The 25,801-nt window shown below is 46.5% G+C and overlaps 2 protein-coding genes across 2 annotated transcripts in view; both read left to right on the top strand.

Moving 5' to 3' along the window:
* The first annotated feature begins 3 nt into the window (after positions 1-3).
* On the top strand, positions 4-11,432 carry foxo3a (forkhead box O3A). The gene is made up of 2 exons (XM_030443700.1): positions 4-2,609; positions 7,895-11,432. Exons 1-2 carry the CDS (start codon positions 2,064-2,066, stop codon positions 9,203-9,205), a joined length of 1,857 nt encoding a protein of 618 aa, XP_030299560.1. The 5' UTR covers positions 4-2,063; the 3' UTR covers positions 9,206-11,432.
* A 324-nt stretch (positions 11,433-11,756) lies between these two features.
* The window catches only part of LOC115597715 (uncharacterized), a 19,209-nt gene continuing 5,164 nt past the window's right edge, over positions 11,757-25,801 (top strand). The window contains exons 1-34 of the mRNA XM_030443917.1: positions 11,757-12,177; positions 12,496-12,568; positions 12,704-12,814; positions 12,928-13,041; positions 13,811-14,005; positions 14,102-14,180; positions 14,841-14,992; positions 15,093-15,245; positions 16,027-16,128; positions 16,278-16,445; positions 16,535-16,614; positions 16,839-16,974; positions 17,068-17,271; positions 17,980-18,297; positions 18,398-18,598; positions 19,056-19,177; positions 19,253-19,481; positions 19,565-19,767; positions 19,885-20,037; positions 20,188-20,281; positions 20,350-20,484; positions 20,969-21,105; positions 21,212-21,326; positions 21,404-21,453; positions 21,548-21,724; positions 22,348-22,465; positions 22,558-22,708; positions 22,821-22,959; positions 23,468-23,621; positions 23,712-23,807; positions 24,327-24,491; positions 24,604-24,821; positions 25,443-25,581; positions 25,655-25,775. Coding sequence (XP_030299777.1) covers positions 11,882-12,177; positions 12,496-12,568; positions 12,704-12,814; positions 12,928-13,041; positions 13,811-14,005; positions 14,102-14,180; positions 14,841-14,992; positions 15,093-15,245; positions 16,027-16,128; positions 16,278-16,445; positions 16,535-16,614; positions 16,839-16,974; positions 17,068-17,271; positions 17,980-18,297; positions 18,398-18,598; positions 19,056-19,177; positions 19,253-19,481; positions 19,565-19,767; positions 19,885-20,037; positions 20,188-20,281; positions 20,350-20,484; positions 20,969-21,105; positions 21,212-21,326; positions 21,404-21,453; positions 21,548-21,724; positions 22,348-22,465; positions 22,558-22,708; positions 22,821-22,959; positions 23,468-23,621; positions 23,712-23,807; positions 24,327-24,491; positions 24,604-24,821; positions 25,443-25,581; positions 25,655-25,775 — 5,098 coding nt within the window. The 5' untranslated portion in view covers positions 11,757-11,881. The remainder of the gene's footprint in view (positions 12,178-12,495; positions 12,569-12,703; positions 12,815-12,927; positions 13,042-13,810; positions 14,006-14,101; positions 14,181-14,840; positions 14,993-15,092; positions 15,246-16,026; positions 16,129-16,277; positions 16,446-16,534; positions 16,615-16,838; positions 16,975-17,067; positions 17,272-17,979; positions 18,298-18,397; positions 18,599-19,055; positions 19,178-19,252; positions 19,482-19,564; positions 19,768-19,884; positions 20,038-20,187; positions 20,282-20,349; positions 20,485-20,968; positions 21,106-21,211; positions 21,327-21,403; positions 21,454-21,547; positions 21,725-22,347; positions 22,466-22,557; positions 22,709-22,820; positions 22,960-23,467; positions 23,622-23,711; positions 23,808-24,326; positions 24,492-24,603; positions 24,822-25,442; positions 25,582-25,654; positions 25,776-25,801) is intronic.

The following is a 25,801-nucleotide window of genomic DNA, read 5'->3' as shown; positions in this document are numbered from 1 at the left end:
TAACTTCTTTTGGCCACGTACCTGAATCTTTTTCTTCATGTAAACACTGAGTAATACACACCGCCTTTCAAAAAACAAAGAAGCGTGGGCAGTGAAAGTGAGAAAAGCACTTTAAAGTTTAACTCCTATACAGGCAGAAAAAGTGTTATTGGTACGGAGACAGTTGGGGGCCTTTTATTTAGTGGGATATATAATTGCTTTGCTGAGATGATGCAACGTCCTTCCTTCCTTGTAAAGTGTGAAGGTTTAATGCTCGGGTGAAAAGAGAAGCAGCACCGTAAAGTCACTCTGCTTGGTCAGTTTTAGTCATTTTATCAGGCAAATCTTGACCACATCATTTTTTCTTAAACCTTCAGATATCTGGTGTGATATTACAGCAATACTGTAGCTTCTAGTCTCACTTAGGACAATGTGGTTGATGTATATGTTGATATATGTGGTCTGTGGTCACAGCTTTAATCTTGCAAAATCAGCCTTAAAGCAAAGGTTCTGCAGAAAAAATAATAAGGTAAGTACTGAAATTCTCTGTCAGTAACTCAGTTTTTAAGTCAAGACTTGGCAGTACACGCTAAATACCTGTATATCTGCCTATATTGTTATATCGCGATGTGACGTGTGTGTTCTTTTCCTGGTTTTAAAGGCTTCATAACAGTAAAGTGACGTAGTCGATATCAAGGTATTTGGTCCCAAAATACGATGACATTTGATCGTGAACATTCATGAGGTGCTTTTATAGACATTTAAGAAAATATTAATCTACATTGTGTGAGTAATACATATAAAAAATAGTATTATTATTATATCATTATTCCCCATAGAGGGAATTCTGGATGGAATATGTGAATATATCATGTCTGATATGTGCCGACGTGGATGTTTTACAGAACAAAATAACAAAAAAGATGCTTGACTTAATTTCTAATGATTCTATTTCCTGGTGGAGTTTATTGTCTCACTATAAAACACGCTGCTGCATCAGATCCGTTACTCCCTAACATCGACATCGACATCCCCCAAATAATCGAGTATCGATCGGGATCCGGCCGCCTCAGATACTGTGACATTATTTCACCCTCGCATGTGAAGTCAGCTGTGTTGTGCAGAATTAAGAGACCCAAACAGTGATGTCACCGGCCTGCAGACATCTCCACACTGTCACTTTAATTTCAGTGCAGTCCAGGGGGCTGGATCGAGGTTTTTTTTTTTTTTCTTTCTTTTTTTTCCCCTCCTCTTGGACTCGGAGCGTTTGCGCAAAGCACAGCAGCAGCAGATTGAATGAAGTGTTTGCGGGCTGCTGGACGCGCAGAGGAGAGGACACCACCGCGCTGCTGCTGCTGCTGCTGCTGCTGCGGGCTCCACACACGTACAGCCAGGATGCACCAGTGTTTTTTCCGCGGATTTGAGCCTCGCCACGTTTCTCCACCAGCCCCCCTTTAAGAAGAGGAAGAAAGAAAGGAAAAAAAAAAACGCTGCGGGGCCTTGAGAAAAAGGCAAAATCTCCGCCTTGATGGTATCTGGACAGCGGCGCAGCGCTCAGGCGGCTGGCAGCTCTCTGCGCGGATGATAAAGAACTTGGGAGAGAAAAGGAAATGGTCAAGATGGCAGCTGTGTGCGGAGTGATAGAGCTGATGTGGAGGCATTAAGGTGGAGTGGTGGGGTTTTTTTTTTTTTTCTCTCTCTTCCTTCTCAGTTTCTGTGGCATGCACGTCGCAGGACCGCGGTGCAGGACGCCTGTGAAGGAACGCGTCTGGACACTCTGCGCTCACCCGTCCTGTCTTTAGCTCCCACATTTCAAACCGCATTGCCATGCATGTCGGCCGGGGTGTGGGCTGTGCACGGAGGGAGCCGATGTGTTGTTAATGCCGCGGACTGGACGCCGTGCAGGAGGACGGACGGACGGACGGACTGAGGGACACGTGTTTGGGTCTGGGCTGCAGGCTGGACATTTTTGCATACCGTGCATAGTAAATAAACCGCCTCCTCAGCCCGCACGCAACATTGATGGAATGCGACCTGAGTGATTTTATAACCCTTTGTGCACCGACCGAGATATCGCGATTAAAATGGCTGAGGCGCCGCGCAGCAGCAACGAGCCTCCCTCCAACGTCGAGATCGATCCGGATTTCGAGCCCCAGAAGCGGCCGCGCTCCTGCACTTGGCCCCTTCCCCGTCCGGAGTCTGGTGCGGGCAAGCCCGGGACGAATGACGCTGACGTAATCCCCGAAGAGGAGGATGATGAGGGCGGCAGCACGGGCAGCGGAGATGCGCAGAAAGACGGCAGTGTTCAGCCCAGGGAGCCGAGCAGCAGCTCCGTCTCCCAGCCCGTGGAGGTCCAGCGCGGCCCCTGCAGGGAGGAGGCCGCCGACGGCTCGCCCTCCTCGGCGCAGACCCCCTCCGCGGCTCTGGGCGGCTCTGCCTCCCAGCAGCTGAGGAAGTCCTCCGCCCGCAGGAACGCCTGGGGCAACTACTCCTATGCAGACCTCATTACCCAAGCCATCGAGAGCTCCCCCGAGAAAAGGCTGACCTTGTCCCAAATCTATGACTGGATGGTGAGGTCTGTGCCATATTTCAAGGACAAAGGCGACAGCAACAGCTCTGCTGGCTGGAAGGTGAGCGGTGGCATGCTGGTGCTGCTGTCATCATAACAAAGACCACACTGTGGTCATGTAAAGACACACAAGGCATGCACACACAGCTGGAGGAGGAGGGTGCACACACACACACACACACACACACCAACACGAACAGGGGGATCTTTAGGAACATGTGGATGATGAGCAGGGGGATCTGGGGATGTTTGACACATGATAAGCTGTCACAATATAAGGTTTCAGCTGCAAGAGTGCAGTCGCACCAATCCAGCAACAACAAGGCAGCAGGTCGCGGTTCGAGAGTCGATACTCAGAAACAGGCGATGCAAAGTTGATTTTCACTTTCAGACCAACTGCTCACAGTGCAGCAGAGGGGCTCCTCACAAGCCCCGCTTCTGTTTGATTTTAAGGATTAGTTCAGGCCTGGAAAACCAATTCATCTGTCATGGAATCAAGTCTGATGAAAGCTTTGAGCTTTGCAGGATTTAGATGTTGTGGTGGGGGGGGGGGATAGAAAAAAAAACTCTGGAAATAGGTTTGTAATCCTGCACAACTGTGTGGCTGTGGGCTGCAGCCTGATTCCAGGAGGTTTCTTCACAAAGGGGTCGATGCTGTGACCCTCGCCAGGGATGATTTTAAAGTACGAGTGTGTTTGGGAGACAAATTGATCCTAATAGCTGATTAATCTGCACAGAGTCAGCTGGTTAGTTCATGCATCAGATTAGTGGCGCTCGGCTTTTCATTCTTGCTTGGGACGCTGCAGGCGGATGCAGGCTTGTCGGAGGCAGAGGAAAGGGTTAAACGGTGAGGCTTTCAGAAAGTGCTGACATCAGCATTTCCTGGGAGATGCTTTGTGGCTTGTGTGACATTCAGCATTCGGCCTAAAGGTTGGCTCATCTGCATGAGGAGGAACTGTGAGTGGAGAAAAATGTCCTCGGGCATGTTCGGGTTGTAGATCCGGACGCCGTCCCTCTGCTCCACACCGGGATCTTCGCACCGCATTCGCTGACAAACCCTGTGTTGTCGCTCCAGCGCGGGGGTTAAACGCTCAGATTTCCCTCTCTGATGTGAATCCAAACAAAACACTCTGCTCCTGTATAAGTGATGACCACGCAGGCAGGCAGGCAGGCAGGCACAGCGGCTCGACCTCCGCTTGTGTGCCACACTGTCTTTTTTTCATGTGGCCCGGGCGCAAGAATCAATCAGCTGACTATAAATTATGTAGGTCAATGTGTAGCAGGGTGAGAGAAGCTCAGTGTTTTCTCTTCGGATCTGGCTCTGGCTAAACTGGCATTGCTCCAGTCCCCGCTCAGAACGAGGCTTTGCTCAAAGGCTGCTGCTGCTGCTGCTGCTGCTGCAGAGCTGCTATGGCTGCGTGGGGGAGGGGCAGGCAGGAGTTGCTCTTTGTGATTTATCTTTTTAAAAAAACGTATGCATGGCTCCTACTGTACGTACCTGTGCAGCGTTCGGAAGATTTAACGCGTCCCCGAAGCCCCAACGATACGATAATGTCCTCGAGATCTTTGATTTAAGACGCAGGCCGGACGGTTTCAGCTGCTGCACGTCACCCAGACCCAGAATGTAGCAGGACTGTGGTGTTTACGAGGAGGCATTTGAATAGATTATGTTGTATTGTTCTGCCGGACCGCTGTTGTGCCCACCTGCCGTAACACAATACATTCTGATCCAGCAGCTTTTACGATTTACGGCCTCGTAAATGTCCAGAGAGTCGAATCCAAACCTCTCCGACAGGCTCGACCAGAACTGAACTGTCACAACGGTTTATCGTGTGGCAGGGCTGTTGTATTGGATTTCATGCTTTTAGTGTGTCTGCTCCCTGTAGGTCATGAAGTGAGTGATTAATGGCTCCCTTGGCTAATGTTTGTTTTTTTTTTTTGTTTTTTTATCTGTCCATTTTGGCATCCACAGACGGGTACGGTTTGTTGCATTTCTCGAGGAAAGCACACCTGCAAACATATCCTTTCATTTTGATCAGCCAGATGAGAGCTCAAGTGCTCAAATCCTGCTGAAAAATAGGGACGAAATCAATCGTAAATATTCATATTCGGAGCAGAAATGAGAAACCCGCGTGCTTTATCAACACCTGCGCTGCCCTCCGCTTCGTCTCCTTGGCACTCTTCATCAAATAATCAGAGATTTATCCCCCTTTTTTTAATTATCAGTCCAGTCCTCCGGTTATAAACCCAGCTAAAGGAAATGGACTCAGTCCAGCTGGTGAGGAACTGTGGAGACTGGAGGGTTTCGGTTTAAGCCACGCTGAAGCGAGATGAGTCAAAGATCAGGTTAAAGGTCAGAGGCGTAGGATTTGTTGGTCGGTGTTTGCAGGGAGCGATTCTGAGGAAAGATGCTTGATGAGTCCAATTCACAGGTCGTCAGATAGCAGCGCGTCGGACCTGAAGTATCTTGTGTTTGACAACCTGAAAATGAGACTCAACAATCGTCCTTCGATGTCCAGAAACATCCCGAACACAGCAAAACAAAACAACAAAAGATAATACAGGAAAGGGGAAAGATCTCTGCATAATGAACCATTAATCTGCGGGTATATTACTTTTTTCGTATTATTGAATAATCCCCTAAAGGGGCCCGAACGAACGACGGATTGATCCGACTACCAAGTGCTTTCTGTGCAGACAAAAGCCTGATGTATCTCATTCCTGAGTGCCATAGAGCTCCATTGTTGTCCAGAAGCTATTAAAAACACATCAGTGAGTCACGTGGGTGCACTGGGTGACATGTTTGTTGATAAGGACACCATCCTGCTGCTGTTAATAGGCCCCGCTCACAGGCGCCTGTTAGCCTCTTTTCTGGATAAAAATAGTCCCCAAAAAATTCATTTGCGGAAAAAAAAAAAAATAACTACAGTGCGGAGCTGTTGTAGGAAATTTATTTGAATTGCTCCGCATTTTTTCCCAACTGATTTAAGAAACGAGACGCTGACGAGGAGATTTAAGAAGGCGCCGTGGGTTGATTTTGCACCAGAGCCGTGCTAGCTGTTGCCCTTGTTTCCAGTGTTTGTCACGCTGGCTTCCCCTGTTTTACAATTCCCTCCGCTTCCATTGTTTGGTCCGACTCATCCACAATCATCCATAATACCTTAGGGGAGTATTAAGTGAAAAGACAAGCGCGCTGTCTGTTCTAGTTTGTAGGATGTAAACTAAAGAAACACACCACCCTTATCTCAGAAGTCAGAGGGCCATCCAGACGCTCCAAATAAAGGAAAACGTGCCAAAAGCCGGCGAGTCACTTCATAGTCGGCGGCCACATTAGGAGATCATCGTTCAATTCTGAGTAACAAGCAAAAGCGGTGAACTTTTCCAGCTGCACGCTCGGAGAAATGAGAAATAAGAGCAGGGAGGCACTTGAGGTGTTGCTGCTGCGAGCCACATGTTCTTTGTTGCTGTAAGTGATGGAAGTGTTTGCTTGTTGGCCTAATCCTTTAATTGGCTTGTTGCGAGGGCTTTGCGGGAAGTTTGGTGTCAGCGGGTCACCGCGTCGGCTCGCTGCATTCAGAGGAAAACCGTGGGCGACGCTCGTCTGTGATCTCTCAGTCATCACAAAAGCTGGAGAGCAATTCCCCCTTCGCCGCCGCCGCCATTACGGGATCCATATTGTCAAGGCCACGGGCAGCTGTAGTTTGGATGTTTGTTGAGCTTGTTTGGCGTTTGATTGGTTTAATCTTCTGAGGATGGATTTAGATATGACCTCAGTTTACTCGAGTTAATTCAAGCTTAAGAGAATTACGCTGGACCTTCTCCCAGTGAAGTCGGCCTCTGGGCTGCAGAGATCGCCGCTGACTTTTTTCTCCTTCTGTCGCTGCAGTGCGACTTCGTGTGGGCCGGTCACGCCGACTCCAGCTGTTTAATTTTGTACATGGTTGGGAACATCTCCAGGGAAATCCTGTAGACCTTTTTTTCCGAGCAGCCAGAAATAGGTCACGCAGTGTGAGGTGCACAGGAGATGTGTCTCTGAGAAGACACTGCAGTGTTGGTACGGTTCAGTATGTAGTTGTTATAGTTTAGTATCAGAAAACCCTGAATCTTCTGTTTTTGGAGGCCTGCAGTGTTAAATATCGGCTGTTAAATGTCCTTTTTTTTCACTCCAGAGCAGTTTTTATTATCCTCCTTTGGTTTGTGACCCCTTAAAATAGGTCCACTTCTGACTGGGGTTCGGCGTTATGTGCAAAAAGTATCACAGCCTGTTTGATTATGGCAAGAGCCACAAACGGTTCCAAAAACATGCCCACCTGAACACTACACTACGGTGGCCCAGAGGGACAAAAGGCTGATCAAAGATAATTGAAATGCTAAAAAAGTTAGCACATTTTACCAACTGTGAGGGAAAGAAATGACAATAACACCCTAAATGATAAAGTGGGCTGTGTTTTTACGTCTGCTTAATGAATTAATGAAAACAAAAGTTGCCTTAGTCAAACAAAACTATTTGAAAATCTAGACATGTGCTTGGTATTTTACACTTAAGCAGAACTAATGGGGATTAACTGCTAAAGTTATAATATATTTTGATATTATATATAATTTTATTGAGTGGTCTGTTAATGAAATGGTCAGAGTGAATTTAAGAGAACAAGAATACACACCCATAAGCAGTTATGCAGCTTGTACCGCCTAGGACTTTTATTGTGAAAGACTGTTAGATGAGGAGAGAAAAGCAGCTTCCTCTTAGCTTAGCACTTAGCTTCCTTGAAACTAAGTGATTTTGTGCGTCAAATGTCTGGTGACCCCAGATTGGATCGCCACGACTCTGGTAAAACGGAGGTGATCAGAAAATCGGATAACCATCAGGACTTAATTGGTAAAGAAAACAGAGGTGAAAGTTTAAAGTATTCATCAAACAGCTCAAGGTCCATGCAGTCGCATGAGCTTCCACAGCAGATGCACAGTTGTCAGGGAGTTGTAGATTTGAATTTGTCCGATTGTTCTGATGAATTTAAAGATGTTTGGGTCCACGTTGCCTTAAAAGCCTAAACTGATGGTTAAATTAACGGTTCAAAATTCATAGGAACTTCAAAATTGAAGTCGCCATCTGCTGAGGAAGATTATGTGGTTCCATGGAAAGCTTCAGCTCGGCCACTAATTTCCTGACGTAGTTTCCAAGGTCAAGAAATGAAGTTTCAATCTCGGCTGTCTTTGGTAAGAACAATATTGTTAGAACGAGAGGAATTTAACGAGACCCAAGAATCTGCCTTAGTGGCCGAGTATGTTTTAGGAAGAAGACAAATTAAACATGTATTTAATTGTTGTCATTTGTTTATATTTCAGAATTCCATCCGACACAATCTGTCCCTCCATAGTCGTTTTGTGAAGGTCCAGAATGAGGGGACAGGGAAGAGCTCCTGGTGGATGGTCAACCCTGAAGGTGGTAAAGGAGGCAAAGCTCCCCGGCGACGGGCCGTGTCCATGGACAACAGCAAGTACATCAAGGGTGCCCGAGGACGCGCCACCAAGAAGAAAGCCTCGCTGCAGGCAGCTCAAGACGGCAGCTCGGAGAGCTCCTCCAGCCTCTCCAAGTGGACAGGAAGTCCCACCTCCCGCAGCAGTGACGAGCTGGACGCCTGGACAGACTTCCGCTCCCGGACCAATTCTAACGCCAGCACACTCAGCGGTCGTCTGTCCCCGATCCTGGCCAACCTGGAGCTGGACGAGGTGCCCGACGACGACTCGCCCCTGTCCCCGATGCTGTACTCCAGCCCCAGCAGCATGTCCCCGTCCACCGGGCCCACCGGGCTCTCCGACCTGGCAGGTACCATGAACCTAAACGACGGGCTCTCCGACAACCTGATGGACGACCTTTTAGACAATATCAGCCTGACAGCATCCCAGCAGCCTCCTCCTGGAGAGGAAGACAACGGAGCCAACGGTCAGGGGTCAGTGTTTACTTTCAGCTGCTCAGGAAGCAGTCTGGGGAGCCCCTCCGGCAGCTACGGGCCAAACCCTCTTTTCAGCCCTCCGTCCATCACAAGCCTGCGCCAGTCGCCCATGCAGACCATCCAGGAGAACAAGCAGACCACCTTCTCCTGCATCTCGCACTTCGGCGACCACCAGACCCTGCAGGACCTGCTCAGCCTGGACTCCCACAGCCCCAGCAACGTCATGCTCACGCAGTCCGACCCGCTGATGTCACAGGCCAGCACCGCCATCGCCCTGCAGAACTCGCGCCGGAACGCCATGCTGCTCCGCAAAGACCACCTGCTGGTGAACCACACCAGCGCAGGTCAGGCCCAAAGCTCTTCAGTGCCTGGTTGGCAAGCTGGCTTGTCGACCTCTGACAGCGACGCCGGCCCCAACGACGCCAAGCAGCCGCACCTGAAGTCTCCCAGCAAGAACGCCTCTATGCAGCTCGGCTCTGGCTTGCCCGGCCAGGACCGCTTTCCCGCCGACCTGGACCTCGACGTGTTCAACGGCAGTCTGGAGTGCGACATGGACTCCATCATCCGCAATGAACTGATGGACGCAGACTGCCTGGACCTGAGCTTCGACTCTCGCCTCACCTCCGCCCAGAACGCCAACAGGAATTCAGGAAGCTTCTCGAGTTCGAAACAGACCTCCCCTCACAGCTGGGTGCCAAGCTGAGAAGCTCTGCCGGAGCTCAGGAGTCAAAGAAAAGGAGACAAGTGGGGGGGGGGGGGGGGGAAATGTAAAAATGGGGCTCATTGTGCAACTAGAGGGAAGAAAGTATGTAAAAGTGTATTCATGTAGTATTTCTTTTTTTCTATAATTTCAACGTGAGGCATTAAGTTCGGTACTGTATTCTAAGTGTCTGAGACACACAAAGGTGTCTGCGCAACGGAGAAGAGAAAAAACAAAAAAAAACGTCTTTAAAAAGATCAATGCCTGCGGCGGTGTGAACAGCGGCGTCGACTGGAAGTACGGGACATTTTGTTAAAACTTATATGAAAAGCATCAACTCGTGTTAGTCTCAGGGAATCACTCGTGCAGTATCACAAAGTGGTACACGAAACTGAAGATAAAATATGTTTTCACCCTGCTTTCTCTCCTCTTTCACACCCTTTCATACCTTAAAAAAAAAAAAAAAAGGAAAGGAAAAAAAAAACAAACACATTTTTGCCAAACCAGCTGTCAGCCTGTTGCGAGTTGACGGCCTGTTTACAGAAAAAAATTAAAAATAAAAAGCTGCAGAGAATGTTACATTATTACGTTCCAGTGGAGGATACTTGACAAGCTTCTTTTTTTTCTTTTTTTTTTTTTCTTTTCTTAAAGTTTCTTTGAGAGACGTAGCCTAAACGGGACTAAAAGATTACAAAAAAAAATAAAAAAAATACAGGTGTTACTGAAAAGCTTTTTTTTTTGTTTTGTTTTTGTCCTATCGATGCACAGAGTCACGCACCAAATATCAATCTGTAGAGGTTAATATGTTATCAAGATGTGAACTGATCTACATTGTGTGGTTGTTTTTTTTTGTTTTTTTTTGTATGTAATGTTTTTTTTTTTTTAATTTAGCGAATTTTACCCTGTGATTTTAGTGACATTACTGTGAATTCCGTTCCTTCTGAAGAGGTGCATTAACTGAAGTCTTGATGATATGGTGTTTCTGCTGCAGACCCCCCCCCCTCCTTCTTTTTCACCATCTCCCCTCCTCATCCTCCTCTTCCTCCTCTCCCACTTACTGCAATATTGGAAAGTACTGCTCGGTATACAGAGTTTAGGACAGACGTAAGGACCGCGTTTAGCTCTAGTCGACACCATTTCTACATTAGCGAACACTTAGAACTATCCGGATTAAAAATAACCACCCTTTAGAAGACTCCACGGCGCTCAACTACAATATCTTGGTGTTTGTTAATTTGAAGGAGTTCTTGGTGCTATAAATAAGAAGATGGCAGGGAGCGGCTGCAGATGGAGCAGCATTAGCAGCCTCCCTCTTTGTTATCAGCACTACAGCAGGTGCTGGGCAGAATAGTGTTACAAACCCTGTGAGAGGAGGTCATGTAGTGTGTGTATGTGTATGTGTGTGTGTGTGTGTGTGTAGAGCCATTTATGCCATTTGAGGAAAGGGAAGAAAAAAAAAAAAGAAGAAAAATCAACCACAGTATTTTAAATATTGCCAAAATATTTCTGCATTTAAACAAGTGGAAATAAGAGGATATACAGTGTATAAATGTAAGGAACCAGTGCTATAAGGGCAAGGAAATTTAATTGTCATCAGCACAGTTTTTTTTTTTTTTGTAGGAACAGCAGGATGATTATTTTTTAGTTTACATTTTTATCGACTTGTCCATTCGTCTTTGTTTTTTATTTATTTCCCTTTTTCCACATGTACTTATGTGAACGCTCTTCCACGCACGCGACGCGAGGGAGAGCTGCGTTAAAGCACTTTCGTTCTCATCGTCCGTTCACCTTCCATCGGGTATCGATCGGGACTTGACAAACAGACGGCAAATGGTGCCTGAAATAGTGTCCTCCATTAGAGGTGAGTCTGACTGACGTTGACTGAGTCGCAGTTTGCTTCATTTTTCTGATTCCACAAATAATAAATTCAGCACAGATGTGCTTCCAAATATCTCTTCTTTTTTTTTTCCTGAGCTTCACGAGGACAATTTGAGTCCTAAAAATACACAACGCTGACTTGAAGCTTCATTTCTTGTTTGTTTTTTTGTGTGTTTTTTTTTTGAAACACTCACTGCCAATATTCAAACACCATTTCTTCCTATTGCTCCTACAGAAAGCGAGAGAGAGAGAGAAAGAGACATCATGTTGACATTGCCAGTTGTAATTCCAACTCCTATCTTGGTTGTATCAGAGATGGTGCATGTAAATAAAGCTTCAAGAACCACTGAAACCCAGAGTTTTGTTTGATATTCCTTCTTTTTTTCCCCTTCTCACGTCTGTCTCTGGAGGAATTGCACAGCTGCACGCTCTGCAGTCGCCGCAGAGGTGATTTCCTATTGGATAATCGCATCATGAGCTAAGAACCAATCACACACTGTATCCAAGAGGACCGGACCTGCTGAGATTAAATGAAGGTTTGTGTTTTTGAACGCGTGAAGGTGCTGAAGGTGTGTGCAGCTCGACAACTGGAGCACCCTGCACTGTGTCATCTTTACACGCTTTGCTGCATGTTACAGAATCACAGCTTAAATGGTGAGAATGTAGAAAAAGGCAAACAGCACTGACATCACGTTATTGTAACAGAAGGAGCTCTCCGGTGTGACATTAGAGCCCTCTACAGATCAACTGCAGTCACTGAGTCTACATGAGGACAGGAAATGGGAGAGGAAGTCCAGCTGCATGGACGCTAGTCTCCATGGAGACACCGCAACAAGTCAGCATGTGGAGGCAGAGATTTGGCAGGACTTAAAGAGGTGTCTTTCTTTGATTTATTTAGGTTTTTTTTGTTGGATTTGCCAGCTTCTAACCCCCCCCGTGAAGAGGAAAAGGTCTGCCATGTGTGACGTGTACAGAGTGTCCTCCTCTGGCAGAGTGGAGCAGATGGAGGCAGAGCTGTCACAGCAACTCTCAGCACTCAGGGCAGAAATAGAAGAACATGGATCTCCCCACAGAGAAGTGCCCTCCAGATGTTACAGGTGTGGAAGCTCGGCAGATGATTATTTCGTGTCCTGTGTCAGATAGCAGCTGCGAGTGACTGATGCAAGATGTGAAGTTTGCCAAGTCGGTAGAGAATCTTCTGCTTGGCGTCACTTCGGCTGGATGATTTAGCTTCATTTGTATATTTGCTTGAAGTTGAAGTGTATGTTCAAGATGATTTTGTGATAGTGTTACACTTTGGAAGACGATCATGGTCCATGTTCCTTTTCTTTTTCTTCTTCTTCAGTTCTTCTTTCAATAGTCTCTCTTTAAAAGCTGTTTAAAGCTTTTTAAATTAAATCCCAGTTTACTTTCAGCTCCGTTTCACCTCCAAAGGATGTTTCCTTCTTCCGCGTGGAGAGGGAACATGCACTGAGGAGAGGGCTTCAGGTAATGGCTTCTTTCTGAAATATTGAATGTAAACCATTGCATCCTTGAGGAAAGACTGAGGGTTGCAGAAAAGTAATTTGTGGATAGGGTGTATTAAGGTAACTTCTCTGGGCTCCTCTCTCCTCCTGGCTGCAGGTGTCTGAAGCTCTGCCGGTTCAGTCTCAGGCCGACATCATGCAGAGAGAGCTGGACAGTTGCCTGAGTTTGGAGTACACTCCTGACAGTCTGCCTCCACTACTGCACCAGGTGAGGACGGCACCAACACACTCCGGTGAACAGGAGACTATAAAACACTGAGTGGAATACAATGGAAACGAGATAAAGATCATTAAAACCAATTTCCTCTTGCGCGTCTGCAGTTCTTCACCGACAGATCGTATCACTTGGCTCAGATCAAATATCTGCTCATGCTCAGATGGAGGAGATTCTGCCGCCACAGTGGCGTCATTGAGACGCTTTATCCTCATTACAAGGTGACAAACTGAGGTGTTTCTGACAGAACTGCAGAAGTGACCCATCAGGACAACTTCTGACAGGACGGGTTTCTTCTGAGGGCTCATGGGTGATTTGTGTTTTGGAGTGGGAAGGCAGATAATCGTTCTCTGTATTGATGATTTGGGACAAGAGAAGAGGAGGCTTCTGTGGTTATTTAAGACTATTCTCTCAGTTGTTCTGTGACGTTTCCGAGTTGCATTTTTCTGCTGGACAAACCAGAACCACAGAAAAATACAGTTTAATATCAAAGCAGCAAAAACTCAAGTGAAAAAAATTAAAATGTGATGATTAAATGATCTTTAAAATACTTTCTGGGAGGCTTTTTTGGCAACTTATCACTTAATTGTTCCAGCTTTACGAAACAGATTAACTATATGACTCCTTTTTGGTATATTTACTCTGCATGGAAACTAAACAAAGAGGCCATGCAGACAAACAAAAACATTTGGCTCCATGAATATGCAAAGAAAACCTTGATAATCTTACCACTGGAGGAAAATCCAGGTAATTCTTGACACACACCGCAAAAAGAGCTTAACTATCAGATTAATGATAGAACAAGAAAACTTACACAAAGAGAAACAGAGATTTTTATAATTATTTGCAGGATATTGCCTTCTCTTAACAATCACAATAAAACAAAGGAGCACTGGTGGTTTCATGAGTCTAAATAAATTGATGATGTTTTTATCGCCTGCACACAATTTTCCGGCTGATTTGTCACATCACACTCGCTCCCCCCCTCAGGATCAGGTGTCGTATTTGACGCGTGAGTACGAGGACGCCGTTCAGAGAGCTCGCAGGCTGTCGGCGAGCAGAGATAAGATCCTGACCGGCCGAGGAGACGCGACCAGCCTGCTCGCTCAGGATGATGTGGTCATTTACCTGCGGTGGCTCGTCTGCCATCTGCACTCTGTTCAGACTGTTCACAACTTCCTCAGGGTAAAAAAAAAATAAAAAATAGAATCCATAGAGGCTTTTGACTTTTAGTTGTATTTTTAAGATGTTGATTTCCTTCTTGTAATCAAACTTGGACAGGTGCTGCACTACATACCAGCATGTGAAAGGGAAGAAGAGCCACAGTCAAAGGTTCATGAGGGAACTTCACATGCTGCTGGTGAGAAATCAAACCAGCTGTGTTCCTTTAATTCTGTTGTTCTGTAGTCTAATGGATCAGACATTTATAGGGGTGGGTAAAAATATCGATACGGCAATGTGTCGCGATACTTTGCTGCCCAATACAATATCGATTTTTCAACTCCAAAGATCGATAAAAAAAAAAAAAAAAGATTCATGTTTAGACACGTTGTGAATGCAGTACGACTTCTGTACCTCCACTCTGGTAGGTGGCGCCGAAGAGCGACTCTGCTGTGCAGCGGGTGTATTTCTGTAGTAGAGAGAGTAGCTGAGGTCTTTGCAAAATGGATGGCAAGTTAACAACGCCTCCGCAATTTAAAGTTGACGTTTGGAAGCACTTTGGTTTCAAAGTTAAGAGAAATAGCAAGAACAACGAGCTGGACAAAGAGAATATTACTGCCCGGAAATTTCATGGGAATTAATAAAATGGAGAGGCTGTTTTGAATGAAATAGTTTTGACTCAATTTGTCCTCTGATCAATATCATCTGATGTACATATACAGGTACTTGTGTTTTCATCTTTATTTATATCGCAATTCGTGATATTGTGATATGTATCGTATCGTGACCAAAGTATTGTGATACGTATCGTATCGTGAGGTTCTTGCCAATACCCACCCCTAGACATTTATGAATACAGGTGTTCCAGGACCGGCTGATCGTGTTCCCCTGCACACTGTTCACCTGGAGGAGTTTCTACCTGAGCTGCAGGCTTTGATCGCCCACTTCAGCCTGCCCCACGACCCTCACAACCTCAGGACCACTGCGGACGAGATGGAGCTGTTCAGCACGGTAACACTGTCCAGCCAGCCACTCACACAACCTGCAACATGTAGGCTTGTTGTGTGCACTTGTTTTAATGGCGTCAGTCAGTCTGAATTTGTCTCCTCAGGTGTGGAGGGAGTTCAGGACGGTGTTCAGACGACAGGAGCAGATGAAGACGTTTCCTCAGTACGACAGCACGGAGGTCAAACGGAGCCAGTGGGGGAGGAAGAGCGCCGGCCTGGCTCTGAGGAAGGAGGCCGACTGGATCCCCTTCATTCAGGTTGGAGTAAACAAACTGGGTTATAGGGGTGTGCCAAAATATCGATACTACGATACATCGCGATATTGAGGTAAGTTATCGATATACTGGTGCCAAATATCGTTATTTAAAAATGTAAAAAAAAAAAAAATAATAATATATATATATATATATTTTTTTTGGCCCACCACCACCACCCCTCTTCGGAGGACAACTTTACCTTTATTCAAACATAGGTATACAACCAAATAAAATTAAAAAAATGGTTTAAGCAGCTCCGAAACCCACACATATCGATATTTAATGATAGTTGTAGTCAGTGTGTGTGTTAAGAAGAGACACTGTGCAATACACTCTTTGTTTACTTGGCTGTCATTCATGTGAAATTGATTGACAATGTTTTGTAATTCCTGTGAAATGGATTCAGTGCAGTCAATAAATTCTGAATTTCTTCAGTGACACAGATATCGTGATGTATCGTGGAGGAAATTTCTTGCAATATGTCGATTATCGCAGAATCGCTGCATCGTGATATTATCGTTATCGTGAGCAAAATATCGTGATAGTGTCGTATCGCGAGGTACCTGGTGATACCCAGCCCTACTGAGTTACACCTTAATAAATGCTGATCTTACAGTTCATTCAACTTTGTAAATGTGTTCGTTGTAGTTCAGCATCTATAGACGTTATTGGGATGGGAGGAAGCTTATAAACCTTTAAGCATTTATTTTTATGCATTTAAACATTTTATGGGGGTGTTTTATACTCGGTGGATTCTGTTGGTTTGGATTCGGTCCTGCAGGTGAAGCCCAAACTAGACCCATGGCAGCAGAAACTCCTCATGGAGCTGAAGGAAAAGAAATCTGTGGATGAGCTGCTGAAGATGCACAGCAGGTTCCTTCAGGTATCAGTGACGTCTGCTCTTACATGACGTCTCAGTATCATTACACACAACTATCATCTATATAATCTATATTATTATCAAAAAGGACCCAAAAGTCAAACAAAGCTTCAGTTTGTGTATCAGGTGTTGTCTGGTCTGGGTGTCATCAGGTCCCTGATCTGCTCCGCGTGGCCTCAGCTCTGAAAGCGCACGCTGCTCACGTCGCTGATGTCCAGCCTGCGCCGACTTTCTCCTCGCCCTCCCGAGGCAGCGAGACGAGACGCCACAAGACCTCCGAGATCTGGACGAGTATTTATAGCGCCGTCTCTCTCACTCAGGCAGGTATCGTCCAGTTTGTCTGCTCTCCCCCCGAGGCTGCCTGCTTGGGAAACGATGTTATATCAAAAAGTGACATTTGTCTTGTTAGGAAACACACGAGAGGTCAACCGGATCCGGAGGCAGAGGAGGTCACGAGAAGGAGAGCTTGAAGGGTCAAACTAAAGAGAGGTGTGTGTTGCTTGGCTGCAGTATGAGCCGTGGACAGTTTGTGCAAATCAAAAGATAAATGAGAAACTTTGCCGTCTCTTTTGGCTTCCTGTTTCTGTTTTTGGTGACCTCTTGACCAAATCATCACCGTCAGCCACTTTTTACTCACCTTAAATCCATAAAACATAGAAATACTCCAAAACACTTCTATTTTCTCTGCCTTTACTTCCTCTGTAAAACCACAGCTACTCTTTCGAGGACAGCCTGCAGCTGCTGGGTCTGGATGAAAGTTTAGAAGGCGGATGCTCGGATCCCATCGTAACCAGAGGTGCCTACCTGTCTCTGGTCTACCTGCGTCATCTCAAACTCAGACAGCTACAGGTGAGGCGAACAGCGCGTCACGACAAAGCCAGATGTGCTCTGGGTGATTCTGGACATCAACGTTCTGTGCCTTCTCTGTTCCCCCGTCCACAGCGCGTTTCTCTCGGGCTGCTGAACTACCTGCGCTCTCTGGAGAGGACTTTGACCTTTGACCTGGCGGGTCTGCAGCTGGAGGAAGGAGAGCTGTGCAGCACGGCGGAGGAAACAGGCTGGATGAACGCAGCCAGAGGAGGAGGAGGAGAGGCGGGAGGTCTCGGCTCGCTCCAGTTCAGCCACAACACTCCTGTCGACTGCAAGGTGAGAACGGAGATTCTGATTGGTCGGTCTGTCTGCTGGAAACAAGAACACTACTTCTTATTCTCCATTCATTTCACGAAGAGTCACTAAATATGTCTTTTTTGGATGAAGTACAGTTTTACAAGATCAAAAGTAAAAAATGAGTCATTATCCGACTAATACAGTAATATATTTAGCAAAAACACAATCAGGGAAGAAAGCAGTTTTGGTGGAGATATAGATCCAGGTGCTGATCCAGATGAGGATACTTTTTTTTTGTTTTTTTAAAGATATGTTTGAAGTATTTTCTCATTCTGAAAATCAGTGTTTCCCAAAAGATGACGTCCTCAAATGTCCAGAACCCCAAACACATTCAGGTTACTTTCACTGCAGAGGAAAGTAAAGTCAATTTAATAGACTAAAATCTGAGAATTTTGCTTTTTTTCTTTAAAATATAAACAGAATGTAACAACAAGGAAGAAAATGTAAAAAGCCTTTATTTTAGTGGGTAAATGGTTGAAAAAAGAACCACGGTAGTTCTTTATCAGGGCTTTAAAAAACTATTATATGGCTTCAATACTTCCTCCCTTGTTTGTTACATTATTGAGTTCCTGGATTGATCGAGGTTTATTTTATGTAGAGCAACCAGTCATCCCTTCTCCATCGCTCTCCTCTTACTTTAACAAAGACTACGTAAAGATTACAGTCCATGACGTCCTCTTCATCCAGGTCCATTGCTCAGAGTTCATGCAGTTTGCAGAGGTGGAGAACCTCCATGATTTCTACAGTGTGGAAGGCCGGTTCGTCCACACGCAGGACCAGAGAGGTTTCTACATCGTGTACGACGCCGCTCTGCAGGACCTGGAGGAGCTGGAGAAGCAGATTCTTCTGGTCGGCTCACGTTTCATCCAGAGGAACAGCGTTAAAAAGATGAGAGGCACGGAGACGGCAGACGTCCGGTCCTGGGCCGGGTCAGAGGTGGACCGTGTCGCAGTGCTCCTCGACCTGTGGACATGTGAGACTGAGTTTTTGGAGAGCAAAGTACAGGTACAGGGACAGAAATGTCTTGGTCAAACACGTATTAAACCCGTTTAATCTCCCATTTTTCCAAAGCTGGTCTGGTTCATGGTTCTCTTCTGTTCTCCAGCTCTTGAACTGTTACTACGAGGCGTACCAGCACGCAGCAGGGACGGAGGAGAGGTTTGAGTTGGCTCGAGTTGTTACCGACATCATGCACAGTCGGCCACAACTGGACCTGAACCAGGATTACTTCCTTCAGGCCTACAGGGCCGAGATAGACTGCCTGAGAAGCCACCGGCAGCTGATCAGAGACGTTTTGGACAATCAGGTGACAACAAAATGATTGCAAATGATTTTATTCATGTGTGAATGTCACATTTTGACTCAGAGCTGCAACAATATGATTGTTCGTTTGATTATTAGACGACTGAATTGAAGTCATTGTCCTTTTTAAGCAAAATGCCAAATATTTGCTGGTTTCAGCTTCTCAAATTTTGCAGTTTTGCTTTGTTTCTTTGTCATATATGATAAAAAAAAAAATCAATTATCTACTGGTTTTGAACTCAAAACAATCTACGGACTTCTCTGTGGGCTCATGGACATTGTGATTGGCAGTTTTCACCCATTTTTTGACAATAAATCTGGAAACTAATCACCAGATTAATTTGAAAATGGAATTAAATGTTAGTCTGAATGTACTAACTGCTGTTTTGTGCTAAAATATATATTTTTGAACCATTCTGGATGTTGCGTGTGGTGACAGATTGTGTTGTGGGTCCCATCAGATCGACAAACAGCGGCAGTACCTCGAGCGCATCTGGAGAGACGGCCACAGAGGCTCTGTTCAGGATTTCGGCCGTCCACCGAACTACGTTCCCAAACACCCGGTCTCACTCGGAGGCAGCAGGCGAGTACATGCAGAAGTCTTTGTCGGTTTGGTGTCCTCCAAAAGTGTGTTTACCCTCTTGTGTCCCGTCTGCAGCCCTGCACTGATGAACGTCTTCCTCCTGGAGGTCCATCCGTCCCTCTGCATGGCCTCTGCGGTCTATCACAGCTTAGTTCGGGCTCACACAGAAATCTGTCAGCTGCACCGAGCCGGCAGCATCGCCGACAAGCTCGCCCTGCGACAGAGGCTCCTGCAGCGGGCCCTGCAGAGCTGGACCCACCTGGCCTCACCTGGAGCCTCCTACAGCTCTCAGATACAGAAGGATGTAGGTTTTTGTCTGTGTTGAGAGTCTGTTAAAATTATCTTAACACGACAAAGCCAGCCTAACCTCTGTTTGCCTCCTGTCAGCTGTTCTCAGATGTGTTTTTTGAGGACCCGGTTTCGGTCCAGAACGTGGGGCTGTCGTTGGTGAGGTCTGCAGAGGAGAGAGACACGATGCAGGGAAGAGAGAAGCAGCTGTACGCCGTGGAGACTTTCTCCAAGCTGCTGGAGCTCGTCACCGTCCGCCATCGCCTGCTGGAGTCGGCCTCGGAGACGGCGCACCTGGCTCAGTTAAGATAACACTCCCATTAACACACAGGGAGCAGGGTGTCAGAAATGATTTGCAGAGGTTCGCTCGAATCACTGTGAGGCCGTGACGGACTGTGACACTGAGCGATTCTTCACAGGTTGTACAGAAGCGCGGCGTCGGAGCTCGGCTTCGACGACTTCCACCTTCACCTGAGGCCGGTGCAGTTCGAGGTCGCCGAACAGAAAGAGAAAGTAGAGCAGAGGCCGGTTTTCATCACAGCGATACTGGAGGACGACAGCTGTGTGGACAGGTAGGTAACAGCAGAACATCTCCCATTCCCACTTTTAAAACCTGCCTCTGATAATTAGACGGTATATTTAGTCCTGGATGATCATGAAGAGGCGCACACGAGCACTGAAGTGAGATGGAGAGAGATTTAAAGTTGTCTCTCCTGCTGCAGGTTCAGCCCGTCCCACCTGCCCCTGAGCATCCAGGAGCTGGACGAGAACCAGATCGGGAGGTTCAGCTTCAGCTCAGAGGAGGCGGCGGTTCATGTGAGTTTAAATCCTGGGGCACGTTCTCTCATGATGTTTCCGCTATGTACTGAATTTTCTCCTCACAGCTCCTGAACAAACACAGCGTGGAGAACCTCCAGGTGACTCTGGCCTGTCAGGTCGCGCAGAAGAACGCTTTATTCAGCGCGGTGAAGCTGGTTTGTCTTTGTCGCCGGGCGGAGAGCGCGACGCCTTCAGCCGAGGTGGGTGGTGCTCATGATGGGAAGTAACTAAGTATATTTACTCAAGTACAAGCATTTTATACTCCACTAAAATTTTTTGAAAAAAGCAAATATTGTTCTTTTAATCCACTGACAGCTTCAGGATACTAGTTATGTTTCAAGGCCCTATTTACACTAATAATATTTAAGATTTCTGCATTAAAACATCTAAAACAACTTGATCTTTGTTATATATTTAATTGAGTTGTGTACCTCAACAATCTGATTATCTTATATGTTGTACTTTTGATACTTTTAATGCTTTAAGTACATTATCATATACAGATTTACAGATTTTGAATGCAGGACTTTTACTTGTAATGGAGCATTTTCACTTCAGTGTTTTGATATTCAGCACACTGCCTCCACTGCTGCTTTTGTTAATACTTGAACACAAATACACTCTGCACTTAGATACACAGATACGTCTGGTTATTTCAGTTTGTTTTTCCCAATTTCCTCCCAGCGTGACGCGGCCCTTCATCCCGATAAAGATTTAAAAATCGACTACGAATGTGAAAGCGGCGGAGACAAACAGCGGGAGAAATCCGACTCGTCGCCCTCCGAAGGCTCGGCGAGAACTCCCACCACGACCAAGGAGAGGTAATTTCCCCCCCCCCACTCCAGAGAACAAATCACACCGGCGATGATTAACAGCGCCTTTTGTTCTGCCTCTTTAATAAAACAGAATCTTGTTTCGTTACTGCAGGCTGATGGAGGCTTTTGTGTCCATCCAGCTGGAAAAAGTGGGCCTGCGTGACGAGATGCTGAATTCATTTATGGAGAAGAAGAAGCGGGCCGTGGGGGGTCTGATGAGAACCCCAGTGAGTTGCACACAGGGGTGGATGATGAATGTGATTGGCTGCCCCGTGAAGTAAATCTAATTTCTCTCGCACTGCAGGAGGAAGCTGCGGCGATCAAAAGGGGGCTCGTCGTCGACTTTCTCAAGACGTATGCCTGTTAAAACATCTGCCTTCCTTTTGTTAAGAGACAATCCGAGATATCCACGCTGTAGAAACTGTGTCTGCCTGTTTTCCTTTAACAGATTCAGCACTCAGATATCTCAGTACTGTGTGAGAGCGCAGATTGTTGCGTATTACTTCAGTCTGACCTCCCTTTTGGACGACGTCCCCTCCATCCGCCAGTCCCACTTCATGATCGGGAGAGCCGGCGAGCCGAAAGTCTCTCTGGACTCGGGCGCTGACCTTTGCCCCGACCCCAGGTACAAGCAGCTGGAGTGTCATCCATCATTAACCTGCAGAATAGAAGAATATTTAGCTGCACGTCACACATCAGAATATTTGTTTCAGACCTCTTTGTCTCAGATTTTCAAGGTTGAGAAGCAGTGGCGTGCACAGACTTTTTCAAGGGCAGGGGCGAAAAGAACGGCACTTTAGCGCGCGTTTTGGCTCCCAAGAGGGCACTTTAGCGCGCGTTTTGGCTCCCAAGAGGGCACTTTAGCACGCGTTTTGGCTCCCAAGAGGGCACTTTAGCGCGTGTTTTTGTTCCCAAGAGGGCAGTTTATCATGTTTTAACCAGCCAAGGGGGCAGTTTAGTGTGTTTTGCCAACCAAGAAGGCACTTTGGCATGCTTTTTTGGCTCCCAAGAAGTGCACGTTTTGGCTCCCAGGAGGGCACTTTAGCGCGCGTTTTTCAACAATTGGGCCACGAGGGGGGGCGACTGACCCCCCTGCCCCCCGTTGTGCACATCACTGGTGAGAAGGAGGATTTAAGTTGGCATGAAAGCATCTTCAGACATTGTGTTTTAGGGGCAGCGTTCAGGTGTCACCAACATGCAGAAGAAGAGAAAAACTTGAAGCGTTAATCAAACCTTCCTCCCCAACAGGACGTTTCAGCGTCGGCCGCAGCAGCTGCTGTCTGCAGACGGAAAGACTCTCCTCAACCTGTGGTTCATCCCACACTTCTCTCAAGTGCTCCACATGTTTAAAACACTGAGTGTTTCAGTGAGTACACGTCGCTGCGTTCACTTCAAATCATTCAGTTTTCTTTCTCTTTGTCAGTAATTTGCCCTCGCTCTGTTGATCTGATTCATCAGGCCTGTACCGCAGCTCTCCATCACACTCTGCAGATAGTGTCAGCTCTCCATGACATCACTTACTACCTGGTTGGTTTCTCCAGACTGGGGAACACAGGTGAGGACGTACCGGGCTCACTGGCAGCTGACTGGGGAGGCACTGAAGGCATCGGTAGGTGGATGTTGTTAACGATTACAAATACCTCACTGAACACCTTCCAGATCATCTTTTGGATCTGAGCTGACCACAGTAGAAACCAGAATGTTGACCCTCCTCTCTCCAGGAGCAGAGCTGCTGGAGATCCAGCGTCAGGTCGACCGTCTGTCTGCTCCCAGCAGCCCCGAGTGTGTCGGCCGTCTGCTGCAGCTGCGCAGGAAGGTCCTCCTGCTGCAGTTTGATGCTGCAGTCAGACACCTCATCAGGTCAGTCGTCATCATATCCTGCTACAGTTTTGGTTATGTTGGTTCCCTTTGTTATGTCCAACGTCTCACTTTGGCTACTTACATTGGTTTGTAAATTATCTCCTCTTATCCTTTACAAGACAATTTTTCTTTGTGGCAGACCAAAAAACAAAAGTCTTGTCCAAATTTAAAAAGGAGATTGTTTTGGTGTGAGCTGTAGAGTTTATGAGATATCAGCCATAGAGATGTCTGCCTGCTCTCAGATATATATATATATATTGGAACTAGCTTGCACTCAGCCTGTAGATATATAAGATAGCAGGCAGACATCTTTACGGCTGACATCTCCAAAACTCACACCAGAACAATCTAGATGGATAAAACGCACTACAGGTGAGGATTTTGGGGGTGAACTGTCCCTTTAAGCACCTGACATTGCATGAGTTTCACACAGTTGGAGTGCCTCTGTGATATTCTCTGTCACTGGTCAGACTTCTCCCTCTCTGTCACGCGTCTCTGTGGCGTTCAGGGAGGCGTTCCTCTCCTCCGGTGATGTCGCCTCTTACCAGAGCGTGAGCGACAACATGGTCGCCGCCCTCCCTCTGCTGAGCGACAGCATCCAGCCTGACGCGTTCAGTCTCACGCTGCCCGTTCCTCCACCTCTCGAGGCTCGAGGCCGTCAGGTTGGCTCAGCTACATCACACCACATCAGCTTAAAGTTGAACTCCACATGTCAGGTTGTTTTATTTATCTGGTGTTGTCTTCCTCCGCAGGCGCAGAGGATGTATCCGTGGAGGAGCTTCATGGCCTGTCAGGGATTGTTCCCCCTGTCTGTTTGGGACGTCCCTCCCATCGAGGACTGCATGCAGGTTCAACATCTCACATTTTACCTGTGAACGTGTGGCCTTAAATGTTACCCCGACGATTTGATTCCGCACATGATTTCTCCCTTTTTGTCTGATTATTCTGACGACACATGAAAGCTCAAATTTGCGAATGTTGCACACAAAGATATCTAATTATCTGAAGGAAGAAAAGAACTCACTAAGCACATTCACTTCCTGCCCTTTTCCTTCCTTTCTTACATCCCATTCAGCACAAAATGTACATTTTAAATGACTGCAGAAGTTACAGCGAAGTGAACTGAGGAGTCGTACTTTTGTTTTTGGGACATCAGGAAGGATTAAAGACTGCAGGGCTGCGCTAGTGTGACTTTTTCACCATTTACCTGTTTTTTGCTCAGTTCTCAAATTGATTTAACTTCAGATTACTGCTCGTGTTACCCGAAACACTGAGCTGCAGCTGCTGAAAAGTGAATTAAAGAGGATAAAATCACCTCCTCCACAATCTCCTCCAGATAATTCAGAGTTGTGTTTGTGTGTCTGCAGCTGTGTCTGAGCGGTCTGAGTGGTCGCGGCAGACTGCAGGCCAACGCCGCCATGCTCGGCGTGTCGCTGCTCATGGAGGACGTCCTGAACGGCGGAGGAGAGGCAGAGCCCGTCCGTCTCCATGGCAACAGAGACCACCTTCTGCATGACGGAAAACCTAACGAAGTAAAAAGACTGTTTATAAGTTGTCGAGCTGGCGACAGCTCGGATCATCTTTTAAATAACTGACCGCATCCAAAAACACAGTTCTGTCATTGTCTGTCACACTTTGCTTCAGCGGGATGAACTCTGTTCGGAAGCTGAGGCAGAAGATACACGAGTGTCGGACTCCACGTCTCCTCACCGGGACCCGATCAGAGTCCAGTCGGCGCTGAAAGGTTTCCTCCTGCTGATGAAGCAGCTCCAGGTGTTCAAGGAGAGCTGGGCACGCAGACGTTTGGGTGTCCAGACGTTCAGGACGTCCAGTTTGTACCAGCAGTTCGTGAAACTCTACAGGTACCGTGTTAAAGGGGCACTATGTAGTTTTGGAGAGGAAAATTCAAACTAAAATCTGAATTTTAATATTGACGATATTATTGAGGTAATAAATACAAACTCAGAAATATTGATTTTTTTTTGGTTGGAATATCTGAATAAACAAGCTGCTCTCAGCGGAAATCAGGTCCCCAGAACGCTGTTTGAAGCTAGAAAAGGTGGCAGGGTCCGCCAAATATAAACGGCATGAAACTGTGTTGTCCTTCAAGGTCAATTTGTTTATTCAGTTTATTCAGTCATGAAAACAAAGAGGGGCTTTGTTTATTTAGTTTGTTTAGGCATTACACAATCAGTCAATGAAGATAAAGAAATAAAATTTCCTCCCCAAAAACTACATAGTGCACCTTTAAGATACAGTGAGGATTTTAGTTCAGATTTATGCTTTCAGTCGCATATTTACACATAAGATATCAGAAAACTTAATACAGAAAACTAATTAGTTTACTTAATGCTAAGTTTGAGCCTTAAATCTCAAATATTACACAACTTTTTTTTCTTTTTTTTTTTATATTTGTGGGCTCAAACAGTAATAGTTTTGAACACATTATCAAACCCCATGTTTTAACTGTCTGTACTCCACAGAGCTGAGATCTTTCACCCCAGTATGAGGGCTCTGGCTCAACACCTGGGCACAGAGCGCGACTACGAGCTCTTGCTCTCTGGCAGCCAGTCTCTCCTGTCGCCCCCCGGAGCCTCGGAGGTCGATGTGAAAACCTGGCAGGTACAGTACGGCTACCGACTGCGTTACCGTCTTGTGTGTTTACACCTCGTAAATACTTCGTCTTCACTCTCAGCTCCACAAACTGCTGGAGAGCTGCGAGTGCGACATGATCAGAGCGACGCAGAGGAGGATCAACAGAGAGCTGACGCTGGTGGTGTCAGAGAGGACTCGACAGGACTCGGGCCTCCCAACAGGTAATCGGATAACACACAAAATATTC

Source organism: Sparus aurata, chromosome 16, assembly GCF_900880675.1.
Source record: "Sparus aurata chromosome 16, fSpaAur1.1, whole genome shotgun sequence".
In the NCBI taxonomy this organism is placed as follows: domain Eukaryota; kingdom Metazoa; phylum Chordata; class Actinopteri; order Spariformes; family Sparidae; genus Sparus; species Sparus aurata.
This window is presented reverse-complemented; position numbering and strand designations above follow the sequence as displayed.

Bases quoted from the DNA above. Each gene is read 5' to 3' on its own strand.
- foxo3a (XM_030443700.1), top strand. From the start codon at position 2,064: ATGGCTGAGGCGCCGCGCAGCAGCAACGAGCCTCCCTCCAACGTCGAG. The intron at 2,610-7,894 runs GTGAGCGGTGGC...TTTATATTTCAG, and splicing joins ACAGCTCTGCTGGCTGGAAG to AATTCCATCCGACACAATCT.